General features: G+C 41.7%; 1 protein-coding gene and 1 pseudogene across 1 annotated transcript; both read right to left on the bottom strand.

Annotated features, from left to right (window-relative positions):
• The window catches only part of LOC116676150 (zinc finger protein 345-like), a 50,348-nt pseudogene extending 49,753 nt beyond the window's left edge, over positions 1-595 (bottom strand).
• A 3,423-nt stretch (positions 596-4,018) lies between these two features.
• Positions 4,019-12,148, bottom strand: LOC116676149 (E3 ubiquitin-protein ligase TRIM39-like). The gene is made up of 3 exons (XM_032507464.1): positions 12,032-12,148; positions 9,031-9,310; positions 4,019-5,379 (listed from the first exon to the last, which is right to left on the bottom strand). The coding sequence occupies exons 2-3, from the start codon at positions 9,299-9,301 to the stop codon at positions 4,079-4,081; spliced, it is 1,572 nt and encodes a 523-aa protein (XP_032363355.1). The 5' UTR covers positions 9,302-9,310; positions 12,032-12,148; the 3' UTR covers positions 4,019-4,078.
• Between the last annotated feature and the right edge of the window lie 1,032 nt (positions 12,149-13,180).

A 13,180-nucleotide genomic window follows, 5' to 3' on the forward strand; every position in this document is an offset into this window, starting at 1 on the left:
TACAACACACACACACAAACGCTACAACACACACACAAACGCTACAACACACACACACACAAACGCTACAACACACACACACACAAACGCTACAACACACACACACTAAAGCTACAACACACACACACTAAAGCTACAACACACACACAAACGCTACAACACACACACAAACGCTACAACACACACACACTAAAGCTACAACACACACACACTAAAGCTACAACACACACACACAAACGCTACAACACACACACAAACGCTACAACACACACACACTAAAGCTACAACACACACACAAACGCTACAACACACACACAAACGCTACACCCCGTGTGGTGTAGAGAGCAGTAGTTGAAGAGTTTACCTGAGTGTGTGCGGGGTCACCTGGAGCTCTGTCTTCTTAAAACTCACTAAGAACAAAGAACACAGCTATCCCGCCGCCAGCCCGAGATCACAGGGAAGACACGAGACTTCCGCTTTCCTCCAAGTCAGGGTTTTTCAGATTAAAGTTTCAAATGAAAGAAGGCCGCCGCCTGGAGGTCAGGAGGGGAACAACAGCTCCACATTCACTTAATGGATCAGTTAGTGGTGGACTGGGACTCAAGTACTGGACTCAACTCCAGGTACTTGGACTTCACTTGACTATTAAAAAATGTACAGCATTTTAATAACTAAAATAATGTAGAAAAATAAGGAGAAATTAATATTATTACTATATCTGGTGGAGATATGCTGCTCTATACACGCTAAAAGTAGTGATTATTTACATGGAGTCTGGTGGAGATATGCGGCTCTATACACGCTAAAAGTAGTGATTATTTACGTGGAGTCTGGTGGAGATATGCGGCTCTATACACACTAAAAGTAGTGATTATTTACGTGGAGTCTGGTGGAGATATGCTGCTCTATACATGCTAAAAGTAGTGATTATTTACATGGAGTCTGGTGGAGATATGCTGCTCTATACACACTAAAAGTAGTGATTATTTACATGGAGTCTGGTGGAGATATGCTGCTCTATACACGCTAAAAGTAGTGATTATTTACATGGAGTCTGGTGGAGATATGCTGCTCTATACACGCTAAAAGTAGTGATTATTTACATGGAGTCTGGTGGAGATATGCTGCTCTATACACGCTAAAAGTAGTGATTATTTACATGGAGTCTGGTGGAGATATGCTGCTCTATACATGCTAAAAGTAGTGATTATTTACATGGAGTCTGGTGGAGATATGCGGCTCTATACACACTAAAAGTAGTGATTATTTACGTGGAGTCTGGTGGAGATATGCTGCTCTATACATGCTAAAAGTAGTGATTATTTACATGGAGTCTGGTGGAGATATGCTGCTCTATACACGCTAAAAGTAGTGATTATTTACATGGAGTCTGGTGGAGATATGCTGCTCTATACACACTAAAAGTAGTGATTATTTACATGGAGTCTGGTGGAGATATGCTGCTCTATACACGCTAAAAGTAGTGATTATTTACATGGAGTCTGGTGGAGATATGCTGCTCTATACACACTAAAAGTAGTGATTATTTACATGGAGTCTGGTGGAGATATGCTGCTCTATACACGCTAAAAGTAGTGATTATTTACATGGAGTCTGGTGGAGATATGCTGCTCTATACACGCTAAAAGTAGTGATTATTTACATGGAGTCTGGTGGAGATATGCTGCTCTATACACGCTAAAAGTAGTGATTATTTACATGGAGTCTGGTGGAGATATGCTGCTCTATACATGCTAAAAGTAGTGATTATTTACATGGAGTCTGGTGGAGATATGCGGCTCTATACACACTAAAAGTAGTGATTATTTACGTGGAGTCTGGTGGAGATATGCTGCTCTATACATGCTAAAAGTAGTGATTATTTACATGGAGTCTGGTGGAGATATGCTGCTCTATACACGCTAAAAGTAGTGATTATTTACATGGAGTCTGGTGGAGATATGCTGCTCTATACACGCTAAAAGTAGTGATTATTTACATGGAGTCTGGTGGAGATATGCTGCTCTATACACACTAAAAGTAGTGATTATTTACATGGAGTCTGGTGGGTTTGGTGATGGTGATTTCTGTTTCAAATTAAACTAAAAGGATCTTCTTGGGGGTGGCAGTAGCTCAGTCCATAGGGATTGAGAACCTCCGGTTGGGAACCGGAGGGTCACTGGTTCAAATCCCCGTATGGACCCAAAAAAAGTTGGGAGTGTGGATTGGTGGCTGGAGAGATGCCAGTTCACCTCCTGGGCACTGCCAGGTGCCCTTGAGCAAGGCACCGTACCCCCCCGACCGCTCAGGGTGCTGGTTCAGCTGGCAGCCCCCCCACTCTGACATCTCTCCATGTATAGTGCATGTATAGGTCCTGAGCATGTGTGTGTATGTCAGGCCTGTGTGTGAGTATTAACAAAAAGTGTGTACACAGAGTGTAGTGCAGTAATTTCCCCATTGGGGAATAATAAAATAATTATCTTATCTTATCTTCCTCTTTCACTAAAAGCTCTATCTCTGTAGGTAATGTTATCAGACACTTAGAATAATAATCTGAGTCTCTCAGCACTTTTACTGGATGGAAACGTTCTTTATCAAGGAGTTTAACACAGAAACGGCAGGAAGGAGAAATCCACCAAATCAAGTCACAAATAATCAGCATGAGGCCTCGTTTGATTTCATTTATTTACATTGAATTGTTCCAAATAGAAAACTAACTGCCTATCTATCTATCTATCTATCTATCTATCTATCTCTCTCTCTCTCTATCTATCTATCTATCTCTCTCTCTCTCTATCTCTCTCTATCTATCTATCTATCTATCTTTCTCTCTCTCTATCTATCTATCTATCTATCTATCTATCTATCTATCTATCTATCTATCTATCTATCCATCTATCTCTCTCTCTCTCTCTCTCTCTCTATCTATCTATCTATCTATCTTTCTCTCTCTCTATCTATCTATCTATCTATCTATCTCTCTCTCTCTCTCTATCTATCTATCTATCTCTCTCTCTCTCTCTCTCTCTCTCTATCTATCTATCTATCTATCTTTCTCTCTCTATCTATCTATCTATCTATCTATCTATCTATCTATCTATCTATCTATCAGCAGTTTAAAGTGATATCAGGAGAACTGATTTAGGAAAAACACCATTATCATTCTTGGTCTCAACAAACAGACTTTATTTCTGACATTATGACACAATAACTTCTCGAAATTGGACTTAGACTTTCATTCTAAACATTTTTCAATATTTCGACTTTATTCTCAAAATGCAAAAGACAACAACTTCTATCTCTGATTTATTGTTTTATGTCTGGCACTAATACTGAAAGTTCAACTTTATTCTCAACAATAAAGATCATCCTCGACTGAAATCCAACTTGTGTGTAAACCAGCTTTTCTGTTCTCACTGCTTCCTCAGGCCTTGTGTTCAACACCTGCTTTATTTTACACTTTTTATTCTACAATCACATATTTACACATTTCTTTGACTCATAAACCATCTTACAGAATTCATGAAACCAATAAAAAATGGCCAAAGTGACCAGTAATTATCCAAAAGACTTTTCACACAAGATAGAACCATCCATTAACTTTTTCTACCCGGTATAACAAGGACACATACTGTGTTCTGGAGACATTATGGGATGGAATAGGCCTCACTCTTAAATGAAGCTTCATCACACAATCAAATATTCAGCTATATGTTTTCTGTGGCTGCACATCAAATACTAATAAATGTGTATCTGATTACATAATCAACACATTAATTTGATGCATCATGACACACGTTATGTAGACGATATCTATTTAAACCTCTGTTAAACCCACAGACATTTATTATAACTTCCAGAAGAAATCAGTTTCTAAAGACACCAAATATGTCAAGATGAAGTTTGAGTTCATTTGTAAAGAATTGCTGCACATTTAACATATGATAATAAATGGAATAAAGTGTAAATCAGTCACCACAGGAAACAGATTCTGTAGAAAATAAGATGTACAATATATGAATATGTACATTTGTTCCCTTGATTGAAAATGAATCAATACCTGAAATGAGATCAGTGATTAGTTTACTCTGACAGGAGAGATGATCAGAGGGGCAGAGTTTTTACCACCTTCATTAGTACAGGGACTGAAGAATGGGAAGAGTTTCTCAGTGAAGGAGCAGCCAGTAAAGGAGTAGATAAGAGCTGCAGCATCTACGTCATAAAAGGAGACCAGACCCTCCTCATAGTCCACAAACACCCCCACCTTCTGAGGAGGAGACTTCAGAGAGAGACGGACTGGAGGGTCAGCAAGAGCTTTGTACTCATTCCCATTTCTCAACCATATCGTCCAGTAACCTTTCTGAGGACTCAGTGCAATGTCTCCCTTCCTGGTGATCGACTCTTTGGCCACTCCTAAAGTCCATTTAGTCTTTCTTTTAACTTGAACCTCAAAGTAAAATCTGCCTGAAGAGAAACTCTTTTTTGCTAAAAGAAAAACACAATAAGAAAATCTCTCTGGGTTGTCTGGGAGATTCTTCCTCACATCACTATGATTCACTTGTTTCCCATCATCACACAGGATGAGATTAGGATGTGCTGTATCAGGATCAAGAGTCACATCCACTGCATACTGCTGGACCCTCTTCAGCTCGGCTTCAAGCAGCCTCTTCATCTCTTTACTGAGCGTCTCCTCCAGCTGAACCACAGCTTTCACCACAGTCCCCTCATATGATGATGGACGGACGCTGACCTCTGTCCAGTCCTTGGTGGGTGGAGGTGGTTGGATGTTTAGGGACTGGACCCTCTGGAGAAGATGGAGGTGGTCTTCAGAGCGTAACATCTGCTCCACCTCAGTGCTTCTCTTCATCAGCTCAGAGATTTCCTGTTCCAGCTCTGTGATGAAAGCTTCGGCCTGTTTTTCTCTTGTTTTCTGCTTCTCTTTGATGGTGTTGATGAGCTCATTCAGGCCTCTCTCAACAGACTCCTTCAGAGAAGTGAAGACCTGAACACCTTCTGCTATCTCTCTGTCTGCAGCTTCCTCACTGAGGTCCACTGAGTGTTTGATCTCCTGAATCTTCAGTCGTCTCTTCTGGATCATCTGCTGAATTCCAGCCCCAGTCTTCCCCAGATCTGCCTTCTTTCCTTCATGTTCTTCTTTCAGAGGAACAACATCATGCGTCTTGTGGTCTAAAACAGTGCAGAGCATGCAGACACATGTCTGGTCGGTCTTACAGAACAGCTCCAGAGGTTTATCGTGCTTCCTACACATCCTGCCTTCCAGGTTCTCTACAGGGTCGATCAGCTGATGTCTTTTCAGACCTGACGTGGTCAGATGAGCTAAATGTTCTCCTTCAGGCACATTGCTGGCTGCAGCCAGAACTACACACAGTGGGAGAGAAAAAAATACATGTAATTTAAAAGACAATTCTTATTAGTTTTAAAAGAAATGTGTGCATTTGTAGGCGTTATGGAGCCGAGTGTATATATATGATGGACTAGTGGCATTAGAACGGGACAAAGGCCGCTAAATGGAGAGGTTTGTGAGTCCCTATGCACCTGAGGTCTGTAGTGTCTGGAGCTTTGTGCTCCTGGTAGGCTTTGTGCTCCTGGTAGGGTTTGTGCTCCTGGTAGGGTCTTCCATGGCAAAGTGGTCTCAAGTGAGGGGCCAGACAAAGAATGGTTCAAAAACCATATGAGTTATCGAGGGAGAGAGGGAGTGACCCTGCCTGGAGGAAGCCAGGGGCCCCGGCATGCTTCAGAGATAACAATCTGTTCAATAAGTTTTGTTTCTCATGTCCACCCACTCTTTTATCCTGAAAATACAAATTAAAAAGGAAAGGTGCTAATAATATCAGAAGGACATTAAATCTTATCTCATGTGCCACAAACAGATCCCAGCCTGCCATGTTGCTTAGCTTAGATGCACAAAAGACATCTGATAGGGTAAAACGGAGCGTCCTCTACCAATCATTAGCAAATTTTGGGTTTCATACAACCTTTATTGACTGGGTGAAAATGGTTTACAAACCCCAGATCACGAATTAGAGTCAATGGGTGTTGCTCAGACTTTTTCCTACTTAAAAGAGGAGTCAGACCAGGAGACTTTCTGAGTCCTTTACTGTAAGTATAGAACCACTGGCTGAGTCAATAAGACAGAATAAAGATATAAAGGGAATAAGGGATGAGGGGGAACAGACCACAAAATATCACTATTTGCAGATGATATATTAACATATATAAGTGAACCTTCCACCTCATTAACAGCCCTGGTGAATAACCTGAACGAGTATGGGGAGATTTCAGGATATCTGACCAATGAGGCTAAATCAATAGCTATGATGTTCTCAGGTCAATGTTCGGCTGATTTAAAGGGGAAATTCAAGTTCAAATGGACCAATAAAGGGTTCAGATATCTGGGTATTATTATTACTTCTGATATGTCACAGCTATTTGAAGCAAACTATGGGAAATTGATAACTGATATTAAAAAAGATTTGACCAGGTGGGAGATTTTGCCTTTGACTCTGATGGATAGAAACTGTGAGAATGAATGTATTACCAAGACTGTTGTTTTTGTTCCAGTCATGGCCAATTATGGTCTCAACTCTACCTTTAAAATGTTAGACAAGATTATATCTAAATTTATTAGGAAAAAGAAAAAGGCTAGATTTAAATGTAAGACACTGATTTTACCAAAAGAGAAGGGGGGAATGGATTTACCCAATCAAAAAAATTACTACTGAGCTGCTAATTATGTGGATTACTAATGATGCAGATGCATTGTGGGTGGGAATGGAACACAATTATATAAATGTATCTGTAGAATAAGGGGACCAGATTTCTCAGACAAAATCCGGGGACATTTTCAGCTCAGAAGCGTATTTACCTCCAAAACAATTACTGTTTTTATTTTTGTAAAAATTAAAACGGGGACACTAGACCTAGAGCTGTTCTCATTAGGGGCTGAGCCCCCCCCCCCCCCAAGGTCTGATCCTAGACCCACCCCTGCTGCTACTTCCTACTACACTCCACTACACCTCAGAGGGGAATGTTTCAAGATAGAAAGTCTTAATATTTCAAGATAGAAAGTCCTAATATTTCATAATGTTGTAATGTACTGAACTACTGACAGCTTTTGCTTTATTGCTTCAGGTTTGTTACTACAACAGCTCCTTGAGAATCAGATACAATAAAATCTATTGAGGACATATTATCCTTTAACATTGATGCATATTAATCGAGATCGCTCCAGTCAGAAACAAGCTACAATGGAAGTTAATAGGATAATTGTCCAACTTGTATTTACGTTCATAAAGTGCTCGTTTTGCTGCTAACAAACTCAGATTAATATTCTAAGTGTCTGACAACATTATGGAAAGGATTTCTAAGGAGGTCGACCTTTCTGTTAAAGATTAAGATCCTTTTTTAAAACATAGAAATCCGCAAAATTGCGTTGGCTAAACCCACCAGACTCCATGTAAATAATCAGTGATTTTAGCATCGTAAAACATGGCTTCTAAAACCTCTCTGAGCACCGCGGGCTCTGGCGGTCTGGAGCCTGCAGGTGTAGGGTGCCCGACTATCTGCTACGTTTTGTCAGTATTTTATTTCTTTCATTTCGATTTCGGGTCTGTCAGTCACAGTGAAATCCGGGGACATTTCCGGGGACAGATCCAGCCGGGGACAGGTCGCCAAAATCGGGGACTGTCCCCGAAAACCGGGGACGTCTGGTCACCCTACTGTAGAATCGCTTCCATTTTTTAGTGAAGTAACACAGAAGGTGGGCAATGTCTGGATCAGGGGGACGATGAGAATATGGTCAAACTCCATTTGTAGACCCACCCAAATCTCAATGAACCCTGATTTTTTACCATGTATGATGGATGCAGGCTACAATAGATGGACACGACAGGGGTTAAAATATATTGCTGAAATGTTTAGGGGACAAACCTTGAAGTCATTTCAGCAGTTAACACAAGAATTTAATTTACCAGCCCATGATTTCTATAAGTTTCTACAACTGAGATACTATCTTACGACACATAAGGAGTGGGAGAAGATCTCTAACATCCCCTCGAAACTAGAAGAATTACTGATGACGTATACAGAGGGAGGGACAAAGAAAGGGATTAGATCCAAATTGTATGAGGTAACACAACTGGAATCTAACAATAACAATTTGGATGTCAAGGAAAAATGGGAATTGGAAGCAAATATTCTAATAACAGATGAACACTGGGAAGAATCCTTCAGAGCAGGACATAAGGTAACTAGCAGCCCAACATGGAGGGAGTTGGATTGGAAGATCAAAATGAGGTATTTTAACACCCCATCTATTACATCAAAATACAGTTATACCTGGGAGAGATGTTTGGTAGGGGACTTTACACATATATTTTGGGATTGCCCGAAAATTTCAGATTATTGGAAGAATATTCAAAAGGAAATAGCACATGTTTTGGGTATTGACTTTAAGTTAGATCCAGCACCATACATATGCGTATAGATGGGAACTTTATTTCCTCACTAAGAATTCTACTTTTAATAGCAAAGAAAACAATCACAGCCTCTTGGTTGAAGCCACAACCTCCCAGTATAAGGGAATGGAGAGAAAGGGTAAAAACTGGGTTCATCATGGAGGAAATCACAGCGAGGTTGCAGCTCAAGTCAGACCGGTTTGATCAAAAATGGTTACCAGTAACACAGACATTGTCAGAACTCTAGTTACCTCTTTTATTGGTTTATTCATTTTTTTCCTCTTAACTTAATTGTATTATATAATTGTATTTTGTACTTACTACAGTACACTTGACAATAAAGGTATGTGCTTATTGCTACAGGTTACTCAGGTTCTCTTCTTTTAAGACGGAAGAAGGAATGTTTGGAGACAGGAGGCGAGGACATGATCATCGGTTAGAAGGGAAACTGCCAGAGCATCTCCTAATGTGTCTTCCTAAAGTATGTGTTGTTTATATGTATGCTTGTCATTTTGTGTGAGAAAAAAATTTATTAAAAAAAAGGGGGACTGACCTTGTGGTCCTGAGTCGGTGTCTGGCAGACTCTGGACCAGATCATTCCTGCTGATGTTCTCTAAAACCTTCTTGGTCACCGTCAGAGCTCCCTCTAGCCGATAGGTGTTCACCATCACATCCACCGTGTCCTGCATTTCTGCCTTCTCCAGCTTGGACACTTTGATGGGTTGGAAGCCTTCCAGGACTTCTTGCTGTAGATACCATTTGAATGTCATAAATTCCTCTTCCTTTAAATTCTCCAAAGTGTTGAAAAGATCCACTGCCGTCATCGTGGCTTCCTGCGGAAATCACAAAGTTTTGTCAAACTGAAAGAAAATTGAAACCCAAACCTTCATTTTACCAGGAAATCATTGTTAACCAGGGGCCTGTTCCACAAAACCAGGATAAGGGATTAATCCGGGATATTCAAGTTATCCTGGATGAATTTAGCTTTGACTCGGTTGCACAAAACCAGGTTTAATTAAACTCAGCCAAGTAACCATGGAGATTTATTCTTTGTGGATGGCCTGGTCCAGAGTGAGCTAACAGCTGGGCTAACAGCCGGGCTAACAGCCAGACTAACAGACAGACTAACAGCCAGGCTAACAGACAGGCTAACAGACAGCCTAACAGACAGGCTAACAGACAGACTAACAGCCAGGCTAACAGCCAGGCTAACAGACAGGCTAACAGCCAGGCTAACAGACAGACTAACAGCCAGGCTAACAGACAGGCTAACAGCCGGGCTAACAGACAGCCGAGCCAACAGCCGGGCTGTGTAAGCGATTAAGCTGCGATGAGCGGATCTCACTAAGTCAAGCTGCTCTTCTTCCCTTATCCTGGATATCTTTGTTCTACTTTAGTGCAGCAGGGCCCTGGGGTAGGCCTACTGAGTTTTCATTAACCCTCATGTTGTCCTTGAGTCCAATTTCACCCGTTTTCAAGACAATTCTTCACAAAATAGGTTTGCTCTTTTTGTTTGTGGAAGAAAAGCATCAGTTTGTTTTCCCCTGGTGATATCCTGGCTAATATCTGACATATATCAGTCTATTATAAACCAAAACAACTAATACTTTCTCCTCATTTTACGCAGAAATTACGTATTTTACACTTTATTGACCATGAATGCAAAAAGTAAGTTCAAAACTAGTTCAAATGAGTTGGAATGAACTTGGCTAAGAAGATGTCAGTCAGAATCAGGAGGTACGTTTTCATTCTTTATAACCAGAGAAACCAGATCAGTCAGTTCTGACGAGGGAGGACGAGTGAACGGTGGACGGGAAGACAATGCAAGGGTTAAATGTGTATCGGGCCAGAGGCAACGAATGTTCTCATGATCACATCGCACGCATAGTTCAACAAATAGTTTTAAATTAGAAAAGGGAAGAGTAAGGCCTATTATTATTATTATTGTTATTATTATTAATATTTTCAATTCAAGTTAGTTTCTTGATCTTGCGTTTCTGAAATGTTTTGCATATGAGCCTCAGCTGAGAGGCGTTTCCCAGCATGCTCTGGGTCTGCCTGGGTCTTGGAGTCAGTGAAAAGCAACTGCGCCGCCTGCGTCTTAGACCTGCAACCACCATGCTCTCGTGAGATTGTCGTTGCCTACGTGTGTTGCCTACTGTCTGACGTACAGACGGGCTCGTACGTCAGAGCAAGTCGGGATCAAGTCGGACACAAATCTACCCAGCATGCAACGGGCGGCGATTAATTCTGTGCAGACCTGGCTCATCTCCAACGAGCCTAACATTTCCGATCAATGTAAACATCACTGGCTTGGCCGCATCCTCCTCCCTACGTCCGCCCTCTCGTCACCTCCAGTTTTTAAAAACCAAGATGGTAACGCCCAAATCACCAAACTCCTGGCCAAACATCCCTCGTCTTTACAGTCTATGTGGGCGAGCGGCCCGATGTTAGAGGGATAGAAATGGAAACTGCCAACGCGACTCCCAACAGCACGTTGGAGGTGTGTTGTTTTTGATTCTTGGCATGTGGCTACTCGCCACAGCCAGAAGAAAAAATTTGTTTCAAAAGAAGCTGAAGGAAGCAACAAAAATCACAGCTGAAAAAAAACAGGAGTTTGGGAATTCCTCCGGAGTTCAGACGTCGACATGACGACACAAAAGGGTAAGTTAACTTTCCTGGTAACGTTAGCCAACGTTTGCATGTGTTCAGGATCACAGTCAGTATTTACTATACGCTACATAAAGTACATGAACTTTAGCAACCATGACTGCACACCAAAATATGTCTCCTGTGTACTGTTAGTGTTTCAGATCATTCACGCCACAGATGTACGACCGGTGAAATCTCTGGTTCTGACCTGCTGGGCTTCGTATAATCTTTATGAGAGTCATGGACGCTTATGACAACGACTGGGATGCATCTGGGCCAGCAGAGCCGGGGGGGGGGGGGGGGGCACTGTCACAGGGTGCAGAGGAAGAAGACCAGGATGTACAAGATACCACGCAGTGGAAAAACGCCATAAGCTTGTCTAATGAAAAGACAGAGTCATTATCTGAGAGACCTGAGGGCTCAATGGCAAACTGCAGGTTTCAACTTGTCCCTTCAGAAACCTCTGGATGGGGTTTCACTCAGTCTATAGTTCAGGATTAAATAACTCTAATATTAATAAGGATCTTTTATCTTGTTGTTGAGGACGTGTGTCCACAAATCAAAACCAAGACAGATTGACACTTTTGATGGGATGAAGATTGTGACACACACCTGTCAATCAAAGCAGCTCTGGTTGGGACACTCCCTCATATCTCAGCAGTGAAGTCAGCGGAGATTAAAATCTAACTTGTTTCCTGGTGCTGATTAAATCTGATCAACTGAACATAAAAAGGCTCATTTTGGCCAAAACGTCCCACATCATAGAATAATTACTGAGTTACTTCAGATCTTACAATAGTGCTGAAAGAATGAACCACTGCTCTCATCTTAAAGTAGATCATGTAGCCCCAAAATCTCCCAAATGATAGGCGAGTTTCTCCATCAAAGGTGTGTGATGTTACCTGTTAAAGTCCCGTTCAGATGAGGTCAAAGAGACGTCGTCCCTTCATCAGCAGACACTGACAGATGCTGCTGCTGTCTGTCTTCATCTGACTGACATCCGTCACATCACCACACCTTGATATCCAGAAAGGTCATGTGACCTGAGAACAGGACCCGGTCGGACCTGTAGGGCTGCCAGTCAGCGCTCTGATTGGACAGTTTTCAGGTTCATTATGTAATGAGGGAGGAACAGTCTGACCTCATAACAACATGGACACACCTCGAGTTTGGAGCAGGAATGTTGTCCGTCAGCGTTGGCCCGCCTCTTACTGCAGCTCTGTGGTTAGCTTTTGTTTCCTCATATTTAGATATAGATGGGGGGGGGGGGGGGGGGGGTTCTAGGGCTCCAGCAGGGACGTGCAGACATTTTGGGGGGCAGGGGCTCAAAGATAAAAGGCCTTATACTGTACTACAGGTGGGAGCTCCAAAGAGTTTAAACTGCAGGAACTCTGAAGCCCAAAAACAGGCGAGTTAACTCATGACAACATGTACAGACCTCGACTTTCATTCCAAGGACAGAGACGTTGGACTGTTGTCTGTCCAGTGTGGCTCCGCCTCTTCACCACCGCTCATAATAATAATAATAATAACAATAATAATAATACATTTTATTTATATAGTGCTTTACATTGTACTCGATGACACTTCACAGTACAACCAGCACATATAGCACATTAGAAACAGACAAAGCAATAAAAGCAACACATAAAACATTTGAGAGAATGTGAATGCTGTTTGCTGATAGGCTGACGCTACACTAGATTGATGACTCTGTAAAAAGAAGGTGGAGTAGTGAGAATACACACACAGACAGACACACAACATACACACACAGACAGACATGTTATCCAATTAAGTGTTTTTATCAGTTCTTTTGAAACCACACCTGTAAAAGAATAACAGTGATGCTGGCACGAGTTTAAGGAAGAAGACTGTAGACTGGAGTTAGAGTCTGGTCTACATGAACTGCTGCTGTGTAGACTGGAGTTAGAGTCTGGTCTACATGACCTGCTGCTGTGTAGACTGGAGTTAGAGTCTGGTCTACATGAACTGCTGCTGTGTAGACTGGAGTTAGAGTCTGGTCTACATGACCTGCTGCTGTGTAGACT

This window comes from Etheostoma spectabile, unplaced genomic scaffold (assembly GCF_008692095.1).
Source record: "Etheostoma spectabile isolate EspeVRDwgs_2016 unplaced genomic scaffold, UIUC_Espe_1.0 scaffold00002736, whole genome shotgun sequence".
NCBI lineage: Eukaryota > Metazoa > Chordata > Actinopteri > Perciformes > Percidae > Etheostoma > Etheostoma spectabile.

What these genes read in the sequence shown, in the direction of transcription:
- LOC116676149 (XM_032507464.1), bottom strand. Translation starts at nt 9,301, where the DNA reads ATGACGGCAGTGGATCTTTTCAACACTTTGGAGAATTTAAAGGAAGAG. An exon ending in CACCGACTCAGGACCACAAG is followed by an intron (nt 5,380 to 9,030) that starts GTCAGTCCCCCT and finishes CACTGTGTGTAG; the next exon opens with TTCTGGCTGCAGCCAGCAAT.